Raw genomic sequence first — 27,299 nt, forward strand, 5'->3', positions numbered from 1 at the left:
CAGGGGTCTTCTTACAGGGCCTCCTGTAAGTTCTTGGAAGATTGGCTACATCAAGCGTGTGTGGCCTAATAGGCAAAGGAGGTCCTGCTTCCAAAAAAAGCCCTGCTAACTGACTATTTGGGTCTTGTAATGGCATATGTGGAATCTATGATTCTATCCTTTTTTTTTTTTTGCAGGTCTCCTTTAAGGCAGTGATGAAAATGTAATTTTGGATCGGCACATCAGTATCGGGGGAAACGGTGACACGCCTCAGGAAAGGCAGAGCTGGTTTCAATTTGAACGGCAATAATCAGAGGATTGGTTTGGCCCAGAGACTTCCTGGGCATATTAGCATTCCAGCCTTCTTATTTAATCTCTCTCTCTCTTTCTGTCTCTCTCTCTCTAATAAAGTGAACTAGAATCTCCCCAAGACAAATCACACCTCAGTTTTGTAACACTCCTGCATGGACTTCGGACACCCTTGAAATCTCTCGGCAGTGTTGTACAGACTCCATTCTGTCTGCTTCGGTCTCCTTTCTCTTTGAACCTCACGTCCCTGATATCGGTGGAAAGACACATTGTGTATGTGCTGTGTTCAGATCCGTTTATAATTCAGTGGCAGTAACATTTTGGCCGGTGTGGTTGTGTAAGTGTGCATGTATACGTCGTGAAAACAAAGTCTTTTTGGCAGAAGCAGTAAGTTGGCAGACGAAGCGTTGAACGCTGATGGTGTGAAAAACAGGCCTGAAAAGAATCGGGAAATGTCACTGCTGAAATGTGCTGCGACAACCGGATGCGCTTCCCACCTTCTTCCTGCCTGCACAAGGTTCTATTCGGCTGGGCCCGAAAACACGTGACCCAGCAGACTGAACGTAACTCACCAGCTAGGTACTGTGGCTCGTCAGATTCTCAGCGAGAAGGTGGCAGGAACAGACCAGCTTAGAGTCGGGATAACGTGGGGGTCAGCGGTCAGGGCTAAGCTTGTGAATCACATTTCAGCTAAGTTTGTCGCAAATGGGAGCAGGCCTCTTTAAGGCCATGTCCCAAACCTGCCCCGGAGCAGTTTCCTTGACCATCCTGTACCTTGTCCACCTTGCCCCCCCGTTTTCTTATGAGCTATTCCCCTGGCAGAAAAAGATGACAAGGCAAATGTATCCAGTTGAGCAGTCCCCAAACGCCTCTCATCTGCTTGATGTATCTGGTAGAGCAGCCCAGGAAGTCGCGGATATATCATCCTCCTCAAGTCTTACTCAACTGCCTGATACATCTGGTAAAGCAGGCTCAGAAGTCCCTCTCCCAACTCCCTCTCATCTCTCTAATGTATCCGAGTGAGCAGTCCTGGAAGTCCCTGATATATCGCTCTCTCCAAATCCCTCTCAACTGCCTGATGTATCTGATAGAGCAGCCCAGAAAGTCCCGGATATATTACCCTCCCCAAATCCCTCTCAACTGCCTGATGTATCTGGTAGAGCAGCCCAGGAAGTCTCAGATATATCACCCTCCTTAAGTTGCTCTCATCTGGCTGATGTATCTGATAGAGCAGCCTCTGAAGTCCCAGATGTATCACCCTCCCCAAATCTCTCATCTGTCTGAGGTATCTGAGAGAGTGGTCCTGGAAGTCCCAGATATATCACCCTCCCCAAGTCCCTCGTCTGCCTGATGAATACAGTAGCACAGCCCAGGAAGTCCCGGATATATCACCCTCCCCAAATCCCTCTCATCTGCCTGATGTATTCAGTAGAACAGCCTCAGAAGTCCCAGATGTATCACCCTCCCCAAGTCCCTTTCATCTGCCTGATTTATTTGGTAGAACAGCCCAGGAAGTCCCAGATATATCACCCTCCCCAAATCCCTCTCAACTGCCTGATGCATCCGGTAGAGCAGCCCTGGAAGTCCTGGATATCACCTTCCCGAAATCCCTCTCATTTGCCTGATGCATCCGGTAGAACAGCCCAGGAAGTCCTGGATATATCACCAAATCCCTCTCAACTTCCTGATGTATCCGGTAGAACAGCCCAGAAAGTCCCGGATATATCACCGTCCCTAAATCCCTCTCAACTTCCTGACGTATCCGGTAGAGCAGCCCAGGAAGTCCCGGATATATCACCCTCCCCAAATCCCTCTCATCTGCCTGATGTATCCAGTAGAGCAGCCCAGGAAGTCTCGGATATATCACCCTCCCCAAATCCCTCTCATCTGCCTGATGTATCTGGTAGAGCAGCCCAGGAAGTCCCGGATATATCACCCTCCTCAAATACCTCTCATCTGCCTGATGTATCCAGTAGAGCAGCCCAGGAAGTCTTGGATATATCACCCTCCCCAAATCCCTCTCATCTGCCTGACGTATCTGGTAGAACAGCCTCAAAAGTCCTAGATATATCATCCTCCCGAAGTCCCTCTCATCTGCCTGATGCTTTTAGTAGAGTAGTCCCGGATATATCACCCTCCAAAATTCCCTCTCATCGACCTGATGCATCCAATAGAGCAGTCCCGGATGTATCACCCTCCCCTTGCATCCTTCTGCTCTTCCCATACTGGATTTCCCTGAAACATCTGCACCTCTCTTCCCTGTTGGTCTGCCACCCCTGCTCTGCCACCACAGTTTCTCTTTGTGGCCTCCTCCAGCTCCTGAGCTCCACTTCTCTTAACGCAAGAAGCAACACGTTCACCAGGCTCTTACAGGGTACTCTTTACAGGGTAGGGACAGAGACACTGCCAGTTGGAGTGCGGCGCCCTAGATGACCACCTAGGTGTCCCTGTGCTCGGAAATGTCCTTACGGCACAAAGAGGGCATGGCATTGTGGGATATTTATTTATTTAAATTATGGAATATATACTTGGGGGCGGGGTGGGGGGGAGAATTCTCACGTTTCAAGAGGACATGGGCGAAAACAATCTCTTAGGAAAATGGGTTTTGCCCCCCCCACGAGGACAAGAAATTATAGTTTTAGTCGATCCCCCCCCACCCCGCTTTCCTTTGTAAAGCATTTCTTAAGTGAAATTTTAAAGTACTGTATTTTTTTTAATAACCCAAGTGGTTGTTAAAGCGTCTTTTGGAGAATAAACTATGAAATGCCGTTCTGTTGTCAACGTCTTTATTCGTAACTGTGTGACCTTAGGTTCTGGCACATTCCATGCCAGAAATGATCCCTTGTTTCTGACTTCATATTTGACCCTCTTCTGCTTCTTTCCTTTACTTTCAGAATCCTCTACACCAGGGGGGGCCAAACTGCAGCTCAGCAGCCACGCGTGGCTCTTTCACACATATTATGTGGCTCTAGAAGCCCCCAGTGCCCATCAGCTGGCTTGGAGAAGGCATTTTAAATCACTTCTCCGAGCCAAGCCAGCATTACATGCATTCTCCAAGCCAGCTGGTTGCTTAGAGCAGGGGTGGCCAATGGTAGCTCTCCGGATGTTTTTTTGCCTACAACTCCCATCAGCCCCAGCCAGCATGGTCAATGACTGGAGCTGATGGGAGTTGTAGGCAAAAACATCTGGAGAGCTACCGTTGGCCACCCCTGGCTTAGAGAATGCATTTAAAGTTGCTTTCTTTCCACCTCTCCCTCCCTCCCTCCCTCCCTCCCTTCCTTCCTTCCTTCCTTCCTTCCTTCCTTCCTTCCTTCCTTCCTTCCTTCCTTCCTTCCTTCCTTCCTTCCTTCCCTTCCAGCTCTCAAACATTTGCCGTTTATTCTATGTGGCTCTTACATGAAACAAGTTACAAGATTATGCATGGGATAGAGAAGGTGGAGAAAGAAGTACTGTTCTCCCTTTCTCACAATACGAGAACTTGTGGGCACTCGATGAAATTGCTGAGCAGTCGGGTTAGAACGGACAAAAGGAAGTCCTTCTTCACCCAAAGGGTGATTAACACATGGAATTCACTGCCACAGGAGGTGGCGGCGGCTACAAGCATAGCCAGCTTCAAGGATTGGATAAACATCTGGAGCAGAGGTCCATCAGTGGCTATTAGCACAGCGTATCGTTGGAACTCCCTGTCTGGGGCAGTGAAGCTCTGTATTCTTGGTGCTTTGGGGGGGGGGGGCAACAGTGTCCTCGCCCCACTGATGGACCTCCTGATGGCGCCTGGGGTTTTTTGGCCACTGTGTGACACAGAGTGTTGGACTGGATGGACCATGTTGATCCAACATGGCTTCTCTTATGTTCTTAAGTATTTTGGCCACCCCTGCTCTACACATTCAGTCTGCCCACCATGCTTGAAAAAAACGGGGGTGGGATTTGATAGACATACACAGGGATGAGGGAAATGCCATATAGTATGATGCCAACGAGATTTCCAAGGCGTAAGCTTTCAAGACAGAACACTCTCTTTGTCAGATACAAGTAGGAGCAGAGATCCCACAGCCCTTCTATCTCAGTCAGAAGGTGAGCGTAACATGGCAGAGAAGCAGGGGTGGAATTCTAGCAGGAGCTCCTTTGCATATTAGGCCTCACACCCCTGATGTAGCCAATCCTCCAAGAGCTCACAAGGCTCTTTTTTGTAAGCTCTTGGAGCATTGGCTACATCACGGGGTGTGGCCTAATATGCAAAGGAGCTCCTGCAGAGAAGGCATGCAGGATGCAGAGGAACAAAGCAAGAGGTAATGAGCTGCATTAGAGCAGAGGGCAGTTCATAAAATCACAAAGTGGGAAGGGGCCCATGAGGCCATCTAGTCCAACCTGCTGCTCAAGGCAGGATCGGCCGAGAGCATCCTTCACGAGTGTTTGTCCAGCCTCTGCTTCAGGACTGCCTGTGAGGGGGAACTCGCCACTTCCCTAGGGAGTCCATTCCACTGCTGAACTACTACTAATATTCAGCCAGCACCCTCCTACTCTTCATTTAAACTCATTAAATGAGTTAGCAAAACTCTGTGATCCAAAGCCAAAAAAGGATATCGGCCAAAATGGAATCTCCGACTTGGCTGCATTTTGTGTCTCTCTCTAAGAATCTATTCTGGCTGCCCCTGATTTCACCCTCTTTCCCACAGGCCCTTGCATTTCGTCTAGAGTAGGAATAGCAAATCTTTCCGCCTGAAGGTCTCCTCTGGGTCTTCCCAAATTGGAAGTCGGACCAAGACCAACAGGTTGAAACTAAATCAAAAGAGTTTTTGGCTAAACATCTGGAGACCAAGTCCTATGAAGAAAGGTTGAAGGAGCCGGGCCTGTTTAGCCTGGAGAGGAGGCGGCTGAGAGGTGATAGGATCACCATCTTCAAGTCCATGAAGGGCTGTCCTCTAGAGGGTGGCGTGGAATTGTTTTCTGTGGCCCCAGAAGGTAAGACCAAAACCAATGGGTTGAAATTAGAAGAGTTTCTGGCTCAACATGAGGAAGAACTCCCTGACCGTGAGAGCGGTTCCTCAGTGGAACAGGCTTCCTTGGGAGGTGGTGGGCTCTCCTTCCTTGGAGGTTTTTCAACAGAGGCTAGATGGCCATCTGACAGCAATGAGGATCCTGTGAATTTAGGGGGAGGTGTTTGTGAGTTTAGAGTGGTTCCTCAGTGGAACAGGCTTCCTTGGGAGGTGGTGGGCTCTCCTTCCTTGGAGGTTTTTCAACAGAGGCTGGATGGCCATCTGACAGCAATGAGGATCCTGTGAATTTAGGGGGAGGTGTTTGTGAGTTTTAGAGTGGTTCCTCAGTGGAACAGGCTTCCTTGGGAGGTGGTGGGCTCTCCTTCCTTGGAGGTTTTTCAACAGAGGCTGGATGGCCATCTGATAGCACTGCGAATCCTGTGAACTTAGGCAGATCATGGGAAGGAGGGCTGGGAAGGAACAATGCTTAGTTCCCATTGCTTTTTCTTGCACGCCCATGGAAATGCTGATCACTCGCTTGCCATCTTTTGGGCATGGAACAAGGACCACTGGGGGATTCCTGCCTTGTGCAGGGGGTTGGACTAGATCAGGGGTGGCCAAACTCCAACAAGCTGCTTGGAGAATGCATTTAAAATTAAAGTTGCTTTCTTTCCACCTCTCTCTCCTGCCATCTCTTTGCTATCTTTCCTCCTTCCTTCCTTCCTTCCTTCCTTCCTTCCTTCCTTCCTTCCTTCCTTCCTTCCTTCCTTCCTTCCTTCCTTCCTTCCTTCCTTCCTTCCTTCCTTCCTTCCTTCCTCCTCCCTCCCTCCCTCCCTCCCTCCCTCCCTCCCTCCCTCCTTCCTTCCTTCCTTCCTTCCTTCCTTCCTTCCTTCCTTCCTTCCTTCCTTCCTTCCTTCCTCCCTCCCTCCCTCCCTCCCTTCCAGCTCTCAGACGTCTGACATTCATTTTTTGTGACTCTCAAAGATCTGATGTTTATGACTTGATGTCTGACGTTTATGACTTGCTGTCTGATGCTTATGACTTTCTAGCCTCTGACATTTATTCTGCATGGCTCTTATGTGAAGCAAGTTTGGCCACCACTGGACTAGATGATCCTGGAGTTCCCTTCCAACTCTATGATTCTATAAGTTCTATGTGCTTCCTAACACTGGATTAGGAATCCCTGACACATTGTAAACAGGAGTTTCTGGGTAAACAGGCTGCAGTAGACAGCGCAACGTCGCAGCATCCTCAAGATGAATGCCTGTATCGGGCCACGAGCTTCCACAGACTCGTGCGCACTTCATTAGACGCACAAACCGTTCCTTCTGTTGACAGATAGATGCACTCTTACTGACAGAGCGGCCAGACGGCTGCAGGACGGAAGAGATACAGGAAGTCTGTGCTTCAAAACGTCGGGCGTTCAAATATATACTAGATAAGGACAGTAACAATTGCTCATGGTGCTTATCTTGGATGGGGTCAGGTTTTGCAGAGAGACGTTGCCTAGATCCGCTGCACCTCTTTCGTTTGGTGGCCTTTTGGCCCCACTGCTCCCATCCGTGCGCTTAGCTGTCAACAGAAAAGAACAGTTTTGCGCATGTTTTGATGAAGCAGGCTCTCGTTCACGGGAAAGCCAGGCCACGCTCTTTAAGTTGTCCTTTAGGGTGCTCTATTGCTCACGGCGCCTTGAGTTCAATCCTGGCGGAAGCTGGGGTCAGGTAGGCGGCTCATCCTTCCATCCTTCTGAGGCTGGAAAAATGAGTCCCCAGCTTGCTGGGGATAAAGTGTAGGTGACTGGGAAGGCCATGGCAAACCATCCTGTAAGACATCTGCCAAGAAAACATCATGAGGTGACGTCTGCACAGGGGTCTTACTTTTACCGTTCTTATTGCGGAAACCACCCCATTAAAAAGTCTCCCGGGAATAGGCTTCCCAATCCCCAGGTCCCAGCGGGGGATCCCCCGGTTTTACAGGCTTCCCCCCTCCCCCAGCCAGCTGGCCGGCGGGGGAAGCCCCACCCCCACAACCATTATGCACCTCCATGAACAATTCCCATAGGGAATTATGGGGAATTGATCTGTGAGTATCGGGGGCTCTGGGGGGGCTGTTTTTTGAGGTAGAGGCGCCAAATTTTCAGTATAGCATCTAGTGCCTCTTCCCAAAATACCGCCGAGTTTCAAAAGTATTGGACCAGGGGGTCCAATTCTACGAGCCCCAAAAGAAGGTGCCCCTATCCTTCATTATTTTCTATGGAAGGAAGGCATTTTAAAAGGTGTGCTGTCCCTTTAAATGTGATGGCCAGGACTTCCTTGGAGTTCAGTTATGCTTGTCACACCCGTGCTCCTGGCTCCGCCCCCAATGTCTCCTGGCCCCACCCCAAAGTCCCCAGATATTTCTTGAATTGGACTTGGCAACCCTACCCAGGAAAACATCATGGTGCAACATCACTCCAGAGTTGGAAACGAATGGTGCTGGCACAGGACTACCTTTACCTTTTTAAATATAATAATAATAATAATAATAATAATAATAATAATAATAATAATAATAATAATAATAATAATAATAATACTTTTTATTTATATCCCGCCCTCCCCGCCAGGGCAGGCTCACGACATGCGAATGTAATATACAATAAAACCATACATAGTAATTACAATTACAATTATAAAATCATCATTCAATCATTAACAACTTGTATTAACATTAACATTGTGGTGCTATAACTTAGGTCTTTATTAAAATTCAGTGGCTAAATCATGTCCAGCGAGACTTTCTTGGCTCGGTGTTAGGTGAAGGCTATTTTGAAGAGGTAGGTCTTACAGGCCCTGCGGAATTGGTCTAAACATCGCACGGCCCGTACCTCCTCCGGGAGTTGATTCCACAGCAGTGGAGCTGCGATGGAGAAGGCCCGATCCCGGGTGGTCTTCAATCTGGCCTCTCTTGGCCCAGGGATATTCAGCTGGTTCTTTCCAGCTGACCTCAGCGCTCTCTGGGGTTCATATGGGGAGAGACGGTCCTTCAAGTAGGCAGGTCCTCGGCCATATAGGGCTTTAAAGGTGATAACCAGCACTTTGTAACGGACTCGGTACACCACTGGCAGCCAGTGCAGTCCACGCAGCCCCGGCTGTATGTGCTCCCACCTTGGGAGTCCCAACAGCAGCCTAGCCGCCGCGTTCTGCACCAGCTGCAGCCACCGAGTTCGGCACAAGGGCAGCCCCTTGTAGAGGGCGTTGCAGTAGTCCAGTCTTGAGGTGACCGTAGCGTGGATCACCGTTGCTAGGTCCCGGCGCTCCAGGAAGGGGGCCAACTGCTTCGCCCATCGAAGGTGAAAGAACGTGGACTTGGCAGTGGCCGCTATCTGTGCCTCCATCGATAATGAAGGCTCCAGAAGAACCCCCAAGCTCTTGACCCTGTGGGCCGCTTTCAGCAGCACACCGTCAAAAACCGGAAGAGGGATTTCCCCTCCCAGGGCACCGCAGCCCAAGCAAAGGACCTGTGTCTTCGTTGGATTCAACTTCAGCCCACTCAGCCTGAGCCAACCAGCCACGGTCTGCAATGCTAAGTCCAGGTTTTCTGGGACACAGTCAGGTCGGCCGTCCATTAGTAGATAGAGCTGGGTGTCATCTGCGTATTGGTGGCACCCATGCCCTCTGAGCAATCTGGGCAAGGGGGCGCATGTAGATGTTAAATAACATCGGAGAGAGAACTGCACCTTGTGGTACCCCGCACACTAGTGGGTGCCTCCGGGACAACTCTCCCCCAATTGCCACCCTTTGTCCCCGACCATCAAGAAAGGAGGAAAGCCACTGTAAGGCCCACCCCCTAATCCCTGCGTCGGCGAGCCGGCGGGCCAGTAGCCGATGGTCGACCATGTCGAACACAGCCGACAGATCTAACAACATCAGCACCGCCACGCCGCCTCGATCCAGATGCCGCTGGAGGTCATCCACCAAGGCGACCAGCACTGTCTCCGTCCCATGGCCCGGACGAAAGCCGGACTGGTGGGAGTCTAAGGCGGAAGTGTCATCCAAAAAACTCTGTAACTGTAGCGCCACTGCCTCTCAATAACTTTACCTAAGAATGGTAAGTTCGAGACCAGTCGGTAATTCGCCAGTTTGGCCGGATCTGCTGTACTTTTTTTCAAGAGAGGGCGGACCATGGCCTCTTTCAAGGATGCTGGAAATTGCCCTTCCAAGAGGGATCTATTTATGATATCCCGTACAGGATATCTAAGCTCCCTCTGGCAAGATTTATTTAGCCAGGAGGGGCATGGGTCAAGATCGCAAGTTGTAGGGCGCACAGTAGAGAGAATTCCGTAGACTTCCCCTAGGCTAAGTGCGTCGAAGTGGTCCAAGATAAAATCAGAAGACAGGCACGGAGCCTCGGGTTCTTGTACTGTATCCAATGTGGCGGGAAGGTCCTGGCAGAGCGATGAGATTTTATCTGCAAAAAATTTCGCAAAAGCCTCACAGCCTATTTCCAATTCTCTCGTGTTTGGTCTGCCTCGAGGCAGAGTAGTCATATTCTCAATTATCTTAAATAATTGTGCCGGGCGCGAATTTGCAGACGCAATCCTAGCCGCAAAGTAATCTTTCTTTCCGGCTTTGATTGCCATCTCATAAGACTTCATAAACGTTCTGTAGGATGTTCTCGTCGCTTCGTCACGAGTATGCCTCCACCGCCTCTCTAGTCATCTGAGTCCCTGTTTCAGCTGGCGTAGCTCTGAGGTGTACCATGGAGCCAGCCTATTATGGGGACGCAGAGGACACCGGGGTGCGATCTTGTTGATGGCCCTGGATAGCCTGTTGTGCCAGGTCTCTACCAGGTCATCAAGGGAATTGCTAGGGGGCCAGGGGTCCCACAGAGCCATTTGGAACCGCTCAGGGTCCATCAGACTCCGCGGGCGAGCCAAATAGGCTCGCCGCCCATACAGGGTTGGGGCGGCGCACCCACACGAGCCTTGAGGGCTAGGTGATCCGACCATGGCACCGCTTCTACAGCGATATTGTCCACCAAAATCCTGGACACAAAGATCAAGTCTAACATGTGCCCGGCCTGATGCGTGGGAGTGGTAACAAATTGGGAGAGTCCCAGTGTCGCCATGGAGGACACTAGGTCCAGCGCCTGATTGGAGGCCATGTCATCCGCATGGACATTGAAATCACCCAAGACCATAAGCCTTGGGAACTCCAATGCCCAGCTTGCCACGGCCTCCATCAGGGATGGTAAGGCACTGGCTGGTGCGTTAGGCGGACGGTACACCAGCCAAATCGCCAACCCCTCCCCCGCCAAACCGGCACACTCCAGACCATCGATCGTTGAGGCCAGGAGAGCCCTGAAGGAGTAATCCTCCTGTATTAGTAGCACCACCCCTCCCTCCCGCCGTTTGTCCGTGATTGGTGAAAGACCGAGTAGTTAAGGAGTTTAAGAACATAAGAAGATAAGAGAAGCCATGTTGGATCAGGCCAGTGGTCCATCCAGTTTAACACTCTGTGTCACACAGTGGCCAATACGTGTGTGTGTACACACACACACACATATGCATGGAATGGAGAAAGTAGAGAAAGAAGTACTTTTCTCCCTTTCTCACGATACAAGAACTCGTGGGCATTCAATGAAATATATATTCAATGAAACATTCAATGAAATATATATGCTGTGGCTAATAGCCACTGATGGACCTCTGCTCCATATTTTTATCCAATCCCTTTTTAAAGCTGGCTATACTTGTAGCCACCACCACCTCCTGTGGCAGTGAATTCCACATGTTAATCACCCTTTGGGTGAAGAAGGACTTCCTTTTATCCATTTTAACCTGACTGCTCAGCAATTTCATTGAATGCCCATGAGTTCTTGTATTGTGAGAAAGGTAGAAAAGTACTTCTTTCTCTACTTTCTCCATTCCATGCATAATCTTGTAAACCTCTATAATGTCACCCCGTTTGTTATTTGTTGTTGATCAGTCGCACAGTCGAGTCCGACTCTTTGCGACCCATGAACCAAGTCACGCCAGGCCCTCCTGTCTTCCACCATCCTCTGAAGTCTGCTCAAATTCGTGTTCGTTACATCAGTAACGCTGTCCAGCCATCTCATCTTTTGCCGTCCCCTTCTTTTGCCTTCTGTCTTTCCCAGCATTAGGGTCTTCTCCAGCGAGTGCTCCCTTCTCATTGGGTGGCCAAAGTATTTGAGCTTCAGCTTCAGCATCTGACCTTCCAGGTAATAGTCAGGGTTGATTTCCCTTAGGACTGACTGATTTGATCTTTTTGCAGTCCAAGGGACTCTCAAGAGTCTTCTCTAGCACTCCAGCTGGAAAGCATCTGTTCTTCTGTGCTCGGCTTTCCTTATGGTCCAGCTCTCACAACCATACATTACTATTGGGAATACCATCACTTTGACTATATGGACTTTTGTTGGCAGGGTGATGTCTCTACTTTTTATTATACTGCCTAAGTTCGCCACAGCTGTCTTCCCAAGAAGCAAACGTCTTTTAATTTCATGGCTACAGTCACCATCTGTAGCGTACAACTGCCATTTTAGAATTTAAGCAGCAAATAACGGTAGAGATACCACGCAAGAAGTCCAGGGTTGCTATGCAGGTGAAACCACCTCTGAACACCTCTTGCCTTGAAACCCCTACAACAGGGGTGGCCAACGGTAGCTCTCCAGATGTTTTTTTGCCTACAACTCCCATCAGCCCCAGCCATTGGCCATGCTGCCTGGGGCTGATGGAAGTTGTAGGCAAAAAATTGTCATGCGTTGGCTGCAACTTGAAAGGGGAAGGAAGGAAGGAAGGAAGGAAGGAAGGAAGGAAGGAAGGAAGGAAGGAAGGAAGGAGAAAAGGAAGGAAGGAGGGAGGGAAGGAAGGAGGGAAGGAAGGAAGGAAGGAAGGAGGGAGAAAAGGAAGGAAGGAAGGAAGGAAGGAGGGAAGGAAGGAAGGAAGGAAGGGAGGGAGGAAGGAAGGAAGGAAGGAGGGAAGGAAGGAGGGGAAGGAGGGAGGGGAAGGAGGGAGGAAGGAAGGAAGGAGGGAGGGAGGGGGAGGGAGGAAGGAAGGGAGGGAGGGAGGGAGGGAGAGAGGAGGGAGGGAAGGGGGAGGGAGGGAGGGAGGAAGGAAGGAGGGAGGAAGGAAGGAGGGAGGAAGGAAGGGAGGGAGGGAGGAAGGGAGGGAGGGGGAGGGAGGGGGAGGGAGGGAGGGAGGGAGGGGGAGGGAGGGGAGGGAGGGAGGAAGGAAGGAAGGAAGGAGGGAAGGAGGGAGGGAGGGGGAGGGAGGAAGGGAGGGAGGAAGGGAGGGAGGGAGGGAGGGGGAGGGAGGGAGGGAGGAAGGAAGGAAGGAGGGAGGGAGGGGGAGGGAGAGAGGGAAGGAAGGAAGGAAGGAAGGAAGGAAGGAAGGAAGGAAGGAAGGAAGGAAGGAAGGAAGGAAGGAAGGAAGGAAGGAAGGAAGGAAGGAAGGAAGATATATGAACATATGTAGCTGCCTTCTACTGAATCAGACCCTTAGGGTCCCTCAAAGTCAGTCTTGTCTACTCAGACCAGCAGTGGCTCTCCAGGGTCCTTTTCTGTCAGAGCTCTCTCAGCCCCACCTCCCTCACAGGGTGCCTGTTGTGCGGGGGAGAAGATATAGAAGATGGTGAGCCGCTCTGAAATTCTGAGATTCAGAGTGGAGGGCAGGATATAAATCCAATCTCCTCTTCTTCCCATCCAAGTACTGACCAGAGCTGACTTTGCTTAGCTTCTGAGACCTCATCCGATGAGACCGGTTTAGCCTGAGTTATAAAAGGATGCAGGGAGGGGTCGTTTTGTAGAAAAATAGGTGGTGGAGCTGCACCTACTATTCAATGACAAGATAGCAAGTAGGAGGTGGAACTCTCAGAAAGGTTCAGGAGCTGGGCTCTTGTGAGCTCTTGCTAAATCCGAGGCCCGGATGCAGGCATCGAAAATACATGCTGGGAACAGGAGTGGGATGAGTTTATGTCATAATGTTTACAGGAGGGCAGCGAGATGTTCTCGATGGCAGCAGAGGAGAGGACTCACCGTACTGGGTTTAAATTATGGTTTATAGGTTTATTAAATTTATACCGCGCCCTCCCTGACGAAGCAGGCTTAGGGCGCCTTACAACAATAGTCACAATAACAATAAGAGACTTAACGCGTTAGTGCCTCGTAATAAGAAAATCAATTAATATTTAAAACCATCTAAAACAGTCGGTGCTAACAACATTCAGGCGTTACTCAGGTTCGAGGACGTCGGTGTTTCTTGGATGCCTCCGGCTGTTATCGGTCTCAAAGTCAGCTGAGAGCCAGCTGGAAGAGGGTGGTCATACAGGCCTTGCGGAGCTGCATGAGGTCCCACAAGGCTCTAACCTCTTCTGGCAGCTGGTTCCACCAGGAGGGGGCTGCTACCGAGAAGGCTTGATCCCTGGTAGCCATCAGCCTCGCCTCTCTCGGCCTGGGGGATCACGAAAGACGTTGAGTTCCCGATCTTAGTATCCTCTGGGGAACGTGTGGGGACAGACGGTCCCTCAGGTAGGCAGGTTTTCGGCCATAAAGGGCTTTGAAGGTAATGACCAGCACCTTGTAGTGAATCCGGTATACTATTGGCAGCCAGTGCAGTTCTTGCAGCGCTGGCTCTATGTGCTCCCACCTGGAAAGCCCCAATAGTAGCCCGGATTCATGACAAGAGCAACCCCATGTAGAGGGCATTACAGTAGTAGTAGAAGAAGAAGATATTGGATTTATATCCCACCATCCGCTCCAAAGAGTCTCAGAGCGGCTCACAATCTCCTTTACCTTCCTCCCCCACAACAAACACCCTGTGAGGTAGATGGAGATATAGGATTTATATTCCGCCCTCCACTCCGAAGAGTCTCAGAGTGGCTCAGAATCTCCTTCACCTTCCTCCCCCACAACAGACACCCTGTGAGGTAGATGAAGATATTGGATTTATATCCCACCCTCCGCTCCGAAGAGTCTCAGAGCGGCTCACAATCTCCTTTCCCTTCCTCCCCCACAACAGACACCCTGTGAGGTAGATGAAGATATTGGATTTATATCCCACCCTCCGCTCCGAAGAGTCTCAGAGCGGCTCACAATCTCCTTTCCCTTCCTCCCCCACAACAGACACCCTGTGAGGTAGATGAAGATATTGGATTTATAGCCCACCCTCCACTCTGAAGAGTCTCAGAGCGGCTCACAATCTCCTTTACCTTCCTCCCCCACAACAAACACCCTGTGAGGTAGATGGAGATATAGGATTTATATCCCGCCCTCCACTCCGAAGAGTCTCAGAGTGGCTCAGAATCTCCTTCACCTTCCTCCCCCACAACAGACACCCTGTGAGGTAGATGAAGATATTGGATTTAAATCCCACCCTCCGCTCCGAAGAGTCTCAGAGCGGCTCACAATCTCCTTTCCCTTCCTCCCCCACAACAGACACCCTGTGAGGTAGATGAAGATATTGGATTTATAGCCCACCCTCCACTCCGAAGAGTCTCAGAGCGGCTCACAATCTCCATTCCCTTCCTCCCCCACAACAGACACCCTGTGAAGTAGATGAAGATATTGGATTTATATCCTGCTCTCCACTCCAAAGAGTCTCAGAGCGGCTCACAATCTCCTTTACCTTCCTCTCCCACAACAGACACCCTGTGAGATAGATGAAGATATTGGATTTATATCCCGCCCTCCACTCCGAAGAGTCTCAGAGCGGCTCACAATCTCCTTTCCCTTCCTCCCCCACAACAGACACCCTGTGAGGTGGGTGGGGCTGGAGAGGGCTCTCCCAGCAGCTGCCCTTTCATGGACAACCTCTGCCAGAGCTATGGCTGACCCAAGGCCATGCTAGCACGTGCAAGTAGAGGAGTGGGGAATCAAACCCGGTTCTCCCAGATAAGAGTCCGTGCACTTAACTACTACACCAAACTGGCTCTCCAGTATTTTTTATTTTATTTTATTTTATTTTATTTTATTTTATTTTATTTTTATTTTATTTTTTTATTTATTTATTTTTTATTTATATCCCGCCCTACCCCACTGAAGCGGGCTCAGGGCGGCTCACAGCATAAAAGTTCTAACAATAAAATTCAAAATTAAAATACAATAGCATTAAAATACAAAAAATACAATAGCCATTTACATATCTAAAACATTAATATCAATACATCAATCCAACAGTGTGCTATCTATAGACTTCCTTCAGTATTTTGGTGCCGGTCAGTTATAAGCCAACCGGAAGAGGACTGTCTTACAGGCCCTGCGGAACTGTCCAATATCCCGCAGGGCCCTGACCTCTTCCGGTAACTGGTTCCACCAGCGAGGGGCTGTGATTGAGAAGGCCCTGTCCCTGGTTGAGGGCATTACATTATGGGCGGAAAGGTACCATCTAGATACTGGTGGGGGGGGGGGAATTCTACAATAAGAGTAGTTCTTACTGTAGTTCTAAGGAGAGCAGTTGCATCTAGTTCTGTCCCCATTACTGGGGCTTGAGATTACACCCCCAACAAGGAGGAAGAGCCTGAACATTTTCTGCATTCCTATCCTTGCCTGTCTTTAACCTACTGCTCTCGGGAATGAATTGCATCCGCACGGATTTTATTTACGCACAGCTCAGTCTCTTCCTCAAGAGGGACCCAAAGCGGCTTTCAGCACGGTCCTCCCCTCTTCCGCTGTATCCTCACGGAAAACCCCCTCAGGGTAGGTTAGGCTGAGAGAGAACGAATGGCCCACGGTCACTCAGCAACCTTCACGGGCAAGAGCGGGAGAGATTCGAACTCAGGGTCTCCCGGATCCCAGTCCGGCACTCTAGCCTTTCGGCCGAGTTGCTTTGACGGGGAAGGAAACGGAGCTTGTAGTGGTGCTGGCGGGGAGACTGCAGTGTGCTGCGGAGGTCGAGGTCCTGCTCTCCCTCCGGCAGCTGGACGACAAAAGCCCGGATCAGGGTGGTGAAGAAGATGAAGAGCTCCACCCAGGCCATGTGTTCTCCCAAGCACACACGGCGCCCTGCAAAAGAAGCCGGGGAGAAGAATCGTTGCTGTTTGCGGCTGGAAAAAGAAGCATTAAGTCACATTCTGTCGCAGTATAAGGCAACTTCGAGGGATGCCGTCCTCCAGGCGGGACCAGGGGATCCCTCGGAATTACAGCTCATCTCCAGACTACAGAGATCGGTTCCCCGGGAGAAAAGGACTGCTTCTGAGGTGACCTCTATGGCATGGGTGTCGTGTGACCCATGGGCCTCATCTGCCCACGCAGGGCTCAGATCTGGCCCTCAAGCAACTTCCCTCTCCTGCTTTTTTTTCCAGGGCTGCTCCTGCAGCCACACCATCTCTTGCTTTTCTCCCCAGCTCCTTACCCTGCCTAAAGGCAGCTTCCTCCCAGCTGCCAAACTTCCACCAGAGGTGGGGAATCCCCTGCCCGGGAGGGCCCCAACTCACTGGCAGGGAGCAGGCTGCCGGGGTGATCCTGCCCCCAAAGAGCCCCATCGATGTGCACCACCCCCACCACCGTGAAGTCACCTGGAAGTGACATCTTTGCGCCAGGGATGTCGCGCCGGGGCTGCTCTAGGGCTTCGGTACCTTAGAGTTTTACAGCGAATCCTAGAGCATTTCCTGTATGATGCTCTAGGAATCACAGTGAAACTCTATGGTACCATAGAGTTTTATCACGAGTCCTAGAGTGTCCCTGGCGCACCGTCCCCAGCACAATGATGTCAATTCTGGTATCAGCGGCGGATGGACTTGGCAACCCTACGCAGTGACCCTTTGCTTCCTGTTTCCTGCTTCTTGCCTTCCTCCCCGGCCACTTACAGAGCTGGGAGGGGGAGAGCTCCATGGGTGCTTCCTGCTTTGTGCGGAAGAGACAAAGACAAGTCTCTCTCTCTCTCTCCCTCTCTGGGAGGAAGGGCAGGGGAGGAGAGAGAGGGAGAAAAAAGAACGTTGAAGCCCAATGGCAGCTTTTAAAACCGACAAGGTTTGATTTCAAGCACCCCGGAAGTTCCCAGCCCACTGCCCACATTAGGCCAGCAGGTGGGATCCTTCCCCGACATCGCTGGTGCGATGATGTCACCTGCCATGATGTCATCACGCCGGCCGCTCTAGGAGCTTCCGGGAAAACCCTATGGTTTTCCTGGCCGCTCTAGCAATTCTGGAGGGAAAACTCTATGGTACAATGTACCATAGAGTTTTCCCTCCCACATTGCTAGAGCGTCCGGGAAAACCCTATGGTTTTCCTGGCCGCTCTAGCAATTCTGGAGGGAAAACTCTATGGTACAATGTACCATAGAGTTTTCCCTCCCACATTGCTAGAGCGTCCGGGGAAACCATAGGGTTTTCCCGGAAGCTCCTAGAGTGGCCGGCGCGATGACATCGCTGTGGGGGACTCGGCAACCCCTCTCACTGTGGCGGGGGGGCACACCAGAAGTTAGCCTTGTCTAGGATGTCCGAGAGTCTAGGGCCAGCCCTGGCTAGCTTCCCCCCAGGCCGAAGACAGAATGGATCCATTACCTATTCCAAAAGCTAGAAAGGCTTTATGGGGCACAAAGTCGCCCTTGGCGTCGAGGAAGTGCCCTGGATTGAATTCGAAAGGCGATTTCCAGTGCTCGGGGTCGGCCAGCACAGAGGCCAAGTTAGGCAGGATGAGAGTCCCCTGGAAGGAAGAAAACAAGCAGCAGAAATTGAATAGGTTTGTCTTATGAAAGAGGTCAAGATGGCTTGCTGCGTTAGTCTGTCTGCAGTAGGGTTGCCAACTTCCAATTCAAGAAATATCTGGGGACTTTGGGGGTGGAGCCAGGAGACCTTGGGGGTGGAGCCAGGAGACCTTGGGGGTGGAGCCAGGAGACCTTGGGGGTGGAGCCAGGAGCCAGGGTGTGACAAGCATCGTTGAACTCCAAAGGGGGTTCTGGCCATCACCTTTAAAGGGACCACACACCTTTTAAATGCCTTCCCTCAACTGGAAATAATGAAAGACAGGGGAGCTTTCTTTTGGGACCCCCTGGTCCAATCTTTTTGAAACTTGGAGGGAGCTTTAAAGAGAGGCACTGGATGCTATGCTACAAATTTGATGCGTCTACATAAACTACCCCGCCCCCCCCCCCGAGCCCCAGATACTTGCAGATCAATTCACCATTATACCCTACGGGAATTGGTCTCCATAGGGTATAATGGAATGCCTGGCAGACATTTCCCTCCCCCTCCCCGCTTTCTGATGACCCTAAAGCAGGGGGAGGCTCTCTAAACCGGGGGAATCCCCTGCCCCCACCTGGAGATTGGCAACCCTAGTCTGTAGCGGCAGTCTCCTAGCAACGGAGTTGGTCGTGCACAGGCCTTGTCTATGGAGAACCTTTTGTACCTTTGCAATGGGGCACCCGAGCATTGTGGTGTCCTTCAGACATAGCCGGAAAGGTCCAGTGCCCACAACGTCGATGAAACGAAGGATTTCATGGATCACGGCAGTGGTGTATGGCAGTTTTTTCCGATCCTCGTAACGGACCATTTGGGAAGGTTCCAGAACGCCATTGACTTCCTCTAGCACTTTTTCTAGGATTAAATAAAAGGCATGTGAAAAGCCCATGCTGAGGAGCTGAGCATTTGCACTCGTGTTTTGAACATGCCCAGCCTAGAGATGTAAAATTTCCAGAAATTTTGAAGCTCGGAAAGAAACCCAGTTTTTTTTTCGGGAAAAACCAGAAATTTTTGGAAAAATTGAAAAAAAGAAAATGCTACGCTAACACTTCTTTTTCTCTTTTCCAGATTGAAAGTCATTCTGTTACTTTAGGAACATAAAATATGACTATGGACAATTTTACTTGGCATGAAATTATCACAACTAGCATATTATATAAATATAGTGCAGAGGTGGCCAATGGTAGCTGTCCAGAAGTTTTTTCCTTACAACTCCCATCAGCCCCAGCCAGCATGGCCAATGGCTGGGGCCGATGGGAGATGCAGGCAAAAAACATCTGGAGAGCTACTGTTGGCCACCCCTGAGTATCCAAACAATTATTACAAACAGAATTTACTTTTTAAATAATATTTATTTCTAATTGTAACAAATGAAGCAACAATCTCCTGAACTGTTTACTAGTTTATGTGGGATAGACAAAAAAAAAACCCTCTACAAAACAAATTTTTAAAAATCCAGAAGTAACCATGATTCCTATTTCCTCTCCACAGTATGAAATAAAAATAAAAAACTCATTCTCATAAAAAGAATTGAAGAGGGGGAAAGGGTATAGATAGAAGGGAGTGTAGGACTAAGTTTCAATGAATGGGCATGACCTAAGACTTGCTTGTGCTCAGTGCACAGAAATTAGAACAATCTGATACTGTACATATTTTTTAGAAATGATTTGGAAAATATTTGAACACCTTGTCTTAAAATATTTTATGCATCATGTTAAAATAAAATGTTCCATAATCAATTTTTCCCCCTTTCCTTTTCTTTTTTTTTCAATTTTTTGGGAAAAAAAACAAAAAAGGCTTCAGGAAAAAAAACCATTCCATCCCCTCCAAATTTCTCCTGTTTTTTTACGGGCCTTCACATCTCTAGCCCAGCCTCCAGCACTGCTTCTGGACAAGGGTTGCCAAGCCCAATTTAAGAAATATCTGGGGACTTTGGGGGTGAAGGCAGGAGACATTAGGGATGGAGCCAAAATCAAGGCTGTGACAAGCATAATTGAACTCCAAAGGGACTTCTCGCCATCACATTTAAAGGGATGGCACACCTTTTCAATGCCTTCCTTCCATAGGAAATAATGAAGGATAGGGGCACCTTCTTTTGGGGCTCATAGAATTTGACCCCTTGGTCCAATCTTTTTGAAACTTGGGGGGTATTTTGGGAAGAGGTTCTAGATGCTATACTGAAAATTTGGTGCCTCTACCTCAAAAAACAGCCCCCCCCAGAGCCCCAGATACCCGCGGATCAATTCTCCATGATTTTCTATGGGAATAAATCTCCCTAGGGAATAACAGAGTTCCCAGCAGACATTTCCCTCCCCTCCCCCCCGCTTTCTGACGACCCTGAAGCGGGGGGAGGGCCTTCAAACCGGGGGATCCCCTGCCCCCACCTGGGGATTGGCAACCCTATTCTGGACTGCACGTGCGTTCTTGCGACTAGAGTTGTCTGAATGAGGCACAAGATATTGGCTCGATGAACCCGCACGAAAATGTTATTAATAGACTTTGCAGCTGCATTTACACACCTTGAACCTCTGGGTGTTTTATCATCAAGAGCAGCGCCCCACAAAGAAGGGAGGCTGCGTTCTCCGTCCCTCCAATTAAAAGGTCAACCATGATTTGAACCATGTTCTCTTCACTGAAAGTGGAGGTTGGGTCTCCTTTGGTCTGTCAGTGAAATAAGACAAACAGCATGAGCAAAAAGCCCAGTTTTGTTTATTTTTATGCACTTGAAGCATTTACTAGCTACCTTTCTGCCTTTCGGAAATTAAGGCAGATAAAACACAAAAAATAGGAGGATACATGTAATGTAATGTAATGTAAAATTTTATTTATACCCCGCCCTCCCCCGCCAGAGCAGGCTCAGGGCAGCTTACAACATTTAAAATGAACAATACAATAATAAAACATTAAGAACACATTAAAACCAATCAGTGATTAAAACATTCCTAGACTAACAGTGGTGGTAAGCATTATTAATTTAGCAGTAAACATTGGTACCATCATTAATGAACGCCTGTTTGAAGAGGGCGGTCTTGCAGGCCCTGCGGAACTGATCTAAGTTCTGCAGGGCCCGCACCTCCTCTGGGAGCTGGTTCCAGAGTTGTGGGGCCGCGGCGGAAAAGGCCCGAGTGCGGGTGCTTTGCAGTTTTACTTCTTTCGGCCCAGGGATATTCAGTTTATTTTTGCCTACTGACCTCAGTGCTCTCTGGGGCTCATATGGGGAGAGACGGTCCCTCAGGTAGGTCGGTCCTTGGCCATATAGGGCTTTAAAGGTTATGACCAGCACTTTGTACCGGATCCGGTATACAATCGGCAGCCAGTGCAGTCCGCGCAGCCCAGGCCGTATATGCCTCCATCTTGGAAGACCAAGTAGTAGCCTGGCTGCTGCATTCTGCACTAGCTGCAGTTCCCAGGTCCGGTATAGAGGCAGCCCCATGTAGAGAGCGTTACAGTAGTCCAGTCTTGAGGTGACCGTCGCATGGATCACCATTGCTAGGTCCTGCCGCTCTAGGAAAGGGGCCATAAAATGTCAGAATTTAAAATCACAATTTAGGAGAGCCAGTTTGGTGTAGTGGTGAAGTGTGCGGACTCCTATCTGGGAGAACCGGGTTTGATTCCCCACTCCTCCACTTGCACCTGCTGGAATGGCCTTGGGTCAGCCATAGCTCTGGCAGAGGTTGTCCTTGAAAGGGCAGCTGCTGTGAGAGCCCTCTCAGCCCCACCCACCACACAGGGTGTCTGTCTTCTGAGAGCCAGTTTGGTGCAGTGGTGAAGTGTGCGGACTCTTATCTGGGAGAACCGGGTTTGATTCCCCACTCCTCCACTTGCACCTGCTAGCATGGCCTTGGGGCAGCCATAGCTCTGGCAGAGGTTGTCCTTGAAAGGGCAGCTGCTGTGAGAGTCCTCTCAGCCCCACCCACCTCACAACGTGTCTGTTGTGGGGGAGGAAGGTAAAGGAGATTGTGAGCTGCTCTGAGGCTCTTTGGAGTGGAGGGATATAAATCCAATATCTTCTTCTTCTTCTAACAAAAAATCAATCAAATGAGGTCCTAAATAAAACCGGCTTCAACTGCCTCCTAAATATTTAAAGAGACGGTATCCATAAAGTATCCGGATGATCAAAACGATTTATAGGATGCCTGTAATACTGAAGTCAGTTGAAAAATAAAGGCTTTGACATCCCAAAATTATGCATGGGATAGAGAAGGCAGAGAAAGAAATACTTTTCTTCCTTTCTCACAATACAAGAACTCGTGGGCACTCAGTGAAATTAATGGACAGTAGGTTTAGAATAGATAACTTCTTATTCTTCTATAAAAGGAAATACTTCTTCACCAAAAGAGTCATTAACAGATGGAATTCACTGCCATAGGAAGTGGTGGTGGTTACAAGCATAGACGGCTTCAAGAGGGGATTGAATAAACATATGGAGCAGAGGTCCATCAGTGGCTCTTAGCCACAAGGTATAGAGTGGAACTCTCTGTCTGGGGCAGTGATGTTCTGTATCTTTGGTGCTTGGGGGGCAAGAGTGGAAAGGCTTCTGGAGTTCTGGCCCCACTGGTGGACCTCTTGATGGCACCTGGGTTTTAACCACTGTATGACACAGAGTATTGGGCTGGATGGGCCACTAGCCTGATCCAACATGGCTTCTCTCATGTTCTTATGTCTGGGGCAGTGATGCCCTGTGTTCTTGGTGTTGGGGGAGTAACAGTGGGAGGGCTTCTGGAGTTCTGGCCCCACTGGGGGACTTCTTGATGGCACCTGGGTTTTAGCCACTATGTGACACAAAGGGTTGGACGGGCCTGATCCAACACTGGCCTGATCCAACACGGATTCTCTTATGTCCTTATGTCTGGGGCAGTGATGCTCTGTATTCTGGGGGCGGGAATAGTTGGAGGGCTTCTAGAGTTCAGACAACACTGGTGAACCTCCTGATGGCACCTGGGTTTGGGCCACTGTATGACACAGAGTGTTGGGCTGAGATGGGCCACTGGCCTGATCCAATATGGCTTCTCTTATGTTCTCATGTTCTAGGTAACCGTATAGAGATGCTGCTAGAGGAATAAATGTAGTCATTCCCCGCATGTGCATGCAGGGCACTTTAGATCTTGGCCAAAGAACCAAAGTGGGACCTTTGGTCTGATCCAGACCATTGGTCTGTTTTTCGCAGTCATCTAATCCATAATGAGTATGAAGCTAAGCAGAGGTGGTCTAAGCAGAGGTGGAGATCCAGTTTGGTGTAGTGGTTAAGTGCGTGGACTCTTATCTGGGAGAACCGGGTTTGATTCCCCACTCCTCCACTTGCACCTGCTGGAATGGCCTTGGGTCAGCCGTAGCTCTGGCAGAGGTTGTCCTCGAAAGGGGCAGCTGCTGTGAGAGCCCTCTCAGCCCCGCCCACCTCACAGAGTGTCTGTTGTTGGGGAGGAAGGTAAAGGAGATTGTGAGCCGCTCTGAGACTCTGAGTGGAGGGCGGGATATAAATCCAATATCATCTTCTTCTTCAAGGCCAACTGGCAGATCTTACCTTTTCCATGTGATCCAGGTAGAAGTCAATCAGATCCTGCGATTTCTTCCCTTCTTTCCATTTTGCCTTGTGGCTTTGGACTTCCTCCCTCACAGTCTCATGCAAGAAGTCACTGTATTTCAAGACCCGCTGGTGGAGTCCCGGTAGACGGTGCATAATCGTTGGGAATGCATCATACAGCTGCGGGCAAAAGGAGAATATGGAGATGAGGAATAGTCCTTCAGGCTGCGGTGTTCATCAGGGGGATCATATGAACAGATGAAGCTGCCTTATACTGAATCAGACCCTCAGTCCATCAAAGTCAGTCTTGTCTTCTCAGACGGGCAGCGGCTCTCCAGGGTCTCAAGCTGAGAGGTTTTTTTCCACACCTATTTGCCTGGACCCTTTTAGTTGGAGATGCCTGGGATTGAACCTGGGACCTTCTGCTTATCAAGCAGATGCTCTACCACTGAGCCACCGTCCCTCCCCTGATTGGCAGTGGCTCTCCAGGTTCTCAAGCTGAGGTTTTTCACGCCTACTTGCCTGGACCTTTTTTAGTTGGAGATGCCGGGGACTGAACCTGGGACCTTCTGCTTCCCAAGCAGATGCTCTACCACTGAGCCACCGTCCCTCCCGCTGGAAACATTCCTGAAGCACTTTGGTGGTGTGAAAGCAGAGGGTTTGCCATCTTTCAGCAAGAAAGCAGCAGGGAGGGAAAGGGTTAATGCCCTCATTCCCATACTCTTTCCTCTTTGATAACATAATCAGAGAGGTCACATTTGCAGAAGAGCAAAAGCTATTTCGAATTTATTTTTGTACTTATAATTTTATATCCCGTTTCTTCAAAGAGCAGGGTTGCCAGGTCAAATTCAAGAAATATCTGGGGGCTTTGGGGGGTGGAGCCAAGAGACTTTGGGGGTGGAGCCAGGAGCAAGGTTGCGACAAGCATAACTGAACTCTAAAGGAAGTTCTGGACATCACATTGAAAGGGACCGCATTCCTTTTAAATACCTTCCCTCCATTGGAAATAAGGAAGGATAGGGGCACCTTCTTTTGGGACTCATAGAATTGGACCCTCTAGTCCAATTATTTTGAAACTTGGGGGATGTTTTGAGGAGAGGCACTGGATGATATGCTGAAAACACGGTGTCTCTACTTCAAATAACAGCTCCCCCAGAGCCCCAGGTAACTGCAGTTCAATTCTTCATTATACCATAGGAATTGTTCTCCATAGGGAATAATGGAGTGCCCAGCAGACATTTCCATTCCCCCTCCCACTTTCTGATGACTCTGAAGAGGGGGGGGGGGGAGGGCTGCCAAACCGGGGGATCCCCTGCCCCCACCTGGGGAATGGTAACCCTACTCCCCCTAAATTCACAGGATCCTCATTGCTGTCAGATGGCCCTCTAGCCTCTGTTGAAAGACCTCCAAGGGAGGAGAGCCCCCCACCTCCCGAGGAAGCCTGTTCCCCTGAGGAACCGCTCTAACGGTCAGGGAGTTCTTCCTCATGTTGAGCTGGAAACTCTTTTGATTTAATTTCGATTTTCTGGTCTAACCTTCTGGGGCCACCGAAAACAATCCTACACTATCCTCTGTCTGACGGCCCTTCAAGTACTTGAAGATGGTGATCTCCAGGCATTTTCCCACCCGGAGCTGGCAACAGTAGGCAGGGGTCATTCCGTAGAAAAATAGGGGGTGGGGCTCATTAGCATCACTCATTAGCATATGCCACCCCCCCCCCAACAGCCAAAAGGAACCCGATGCAAGAGAGGTGAGCCCCGGGCAAGCGAAGTCTGCTTGGGCTGGCTAGAGATCCAGCCAGCCCAAGCAAGGCCTCGCTCACCTGGGGCTCTCCTGGGCTGCCCCCCTCACAGTCAAAAGGCCAGCAAGCCACCTGCTGCCCAAAATCACATAAGAAGAAAGGGTGGCGTGGGCTTCTCCAGGGGTTAATGAGGTCTACTGGGGGCGTGGCAAAGCTTTTGGTGGCTGGCTGGCTGCCCGCTCTCCTAGGGATTGTTATACAGCTGCACCTACTATTCAATGGACAAGGGAGGTGGGGAGGAGGAGGGGGAACCCTCAGGAAGGTTCAGGAGCTGTGCTCCTTTGAGCTTCTGCTGAATTCAAGGCCTGACAGTAGGTACAACAACCCACCCCCACAGATAACACAATCGGTACCAGTGTGTGTGTGTGTGTGATTGTGTAAAAAATGTCCCCAAGCAGAAAGGCAATGGTGGGGTTAAATCATATTTTCAGGAAGGGGATGGGGGCTGTTCACAGATAACAGTCTCATTCCATGGTGTTCTTCAGTCCAGAGAAACTACACAGCAATTATCTATACTTTTCTGAAGTAGAAAATGAAGAAGATATTGGATTTACATCCCACCCTATACTCTGAATCTCAGAGCAGTCACGATTTCCTTTACCTTCCCCCCCTCCACAACAGACACCCTGTGAGGTGGGTGGGGCTGAGAGAGCTCTCCCAGAAGCTGCCCTTTCAAGGACAACTCCTGGGAGAGCTAGGGCTGACCCAAGGCCATTCCAGCAGCTGCAAGCGGAGGAGTGGGGAATCAAACCCGGTTCTCCCAGATAAGAGTCTGCTGACTTATCTACTACACCAAACTGCCTCTCAATTAAAAACCTATTCCCAGCTTTTCCGTTTCACCTTTTTGAAAACAACAGCAACAAGAACACAACAGACATAAATTGAAATATGTTTTGCTAACTGCAATTATGTCAAAAAAAGGGTCCAAGTAATGTCTAAATTAAAGAGATCGATCATGCAATGGATTCTTCATAGGCTTCCCAACCCCCCCGCCCTGGCAGGGGACCCCCGAAATTGCATCCTTCTCCCCCCGCTCTCAAAAAATCTGGGGGCGGGGGGTGGGGGAGAGAATATACCTTTAGGCATCATGTTGTAGAGCTTCTGATCTGTTTTAAAATGTGTCCCTTTAAGGCTGCGCAGGAAATAGGAAGGGCTTCATGGGGAAGTAACAGTTTCCATGGAGAACGGCCCCTCCCTTGCTTTTCCTGTGCAGCCTTCCTTTCGTTTTCACAGCAAGCACATTCTGCTGGAAGAAGACCAAGTACGGTAAGTGTTTGTGTGTGTGTGTGAGAGAGGGAGGGGGCAGGGAGGGGGGATTCCCTGGTATGGAGGCCCTCCCCCCACTTTAGAAAGCGTGGTGGGGGAGGGAAATGTCTACTAGGCACTCTATTATTCCCTATGGAGAATGATTCCCATAGGGAATAATAGGGAATTGATCCGTGGGTATTGGGGGCTATTTTTTGAGGTAGAGGCACCAGATTTTTAGTATAGCATCTAGTGCCTCTCCCCAAAATACCCCCCAAGTTTCAAAACGATTGGACCAGAGGGTCCAATTCTATGAGCCCCAAAAGATGGTGCCCCGATCCTTCAATATTTCCTATGGAAGGTAGGCATTTAAAAAGGCGTGCTGTCCCTTTATATGTGATGGCCAGAACTCCCTTGGAGTTCAATTATGCTTGTCACATCCTTGTTCCTGGCTCCACCCCCAATGTCTCCTGGCTCCACCCCCAAAGTCTCCTGGCTCCACCCCCAAAGTCCCCAGATTTTTCTTTAATTGGACTTGGCAACCCTAATTCTTCAACTTTGTGGTAGCCTTGCTACGTATAGAAAAAGCTGCATTTCCCCAGTACCTCAGACACAGCTTTTTGCAATGCTTTGGAATTGTAAAATGTCTCTTAAACATTTAAAGGGATTAAGTAAATTCACACTGACATCCTATACAAAGCTATGTCTTTCTAATTCCATTTAAATCTGAGGATTTAAAAGAGCACAACTCAGGTAGGATTACAGGACAAAGTCTCAGGAATATTTTTTAGAAT

At 49.7% G+C, this 27,299-nt stretch overlaps 2 protein-coding genes across 3 annotated transcripts in view; one reads left to right on the forward strand and one right to left on the reverse strand.

The window, feature by feature from the left end:
• CAPN10 (calpain 10) overlaps window positions 1–609 on the forward strand; it is a 51,707-nt gene extending 51,098 nt beyond the window's left edge. Inside the window, 1 exon segment of the mRNA XM_060242776.1 lies at window positions 177–609. Within this exon segment, the coding sequence (XP_060098759.1) occupies window positions 177–206 (30 nt within the window). The 3' untranslated portion in view covers window positions 207–609.
• Window positions 1–27,299, reverse strand: part of LOC132574464 (cytochrome P450 2J2-like) — a 585,507-nt gene that overhangs the window by 548,503 nt on the left and 9,705 nt on the right. Inside the window, exons 4-8 of one of the 2 annotated variants that reach the window (XM_060242819.1) lie at window positions 23,460–23,639; window positions 20,458–20,599; window positions 18,606–18,793; window positions 17,762–17,903; window positions 16,039–16,262 (exon numbers count right to left, since the gene is read on the reverse strand). In XM_060242819.1, the coding sequence (XP_060098802.1) occupies window positions 16,039–16,262; window positions 17,762–17,903; window positions 18,606–18,793; window positions 20,458–20,599; window positions 23,460–23,639 (876 nt within the window). Of the gene's footprint in view, window positions 1–15,187; window positions 16,263–17,761; window positions 17,904–18,605; window positions 18,794–20,457; window positions 20,600–23,459; window positions 23,640–27,299 lie in introns of those variants that run through there. The other variant, XM_060242818.1, reaches the window with a different exon arrangement.

This window comes from Heteronotia binoei, chromosome 6, assembly GCF_032191835.1.
Source record: "Heteronotia binoei isolate CCM8104 ecotype False Entrance Well chromosome 6, APGP_CSIRO_Hbin_v1, whole genome shotgun sequence".
In the NCBI taxonomy this organism is placed as follows: Eukaryota; Metazoa; Chordata; class Lepidosauria; order Squamata; family Gekkonidae; genus Heteronotia; species Heteronotia binoei.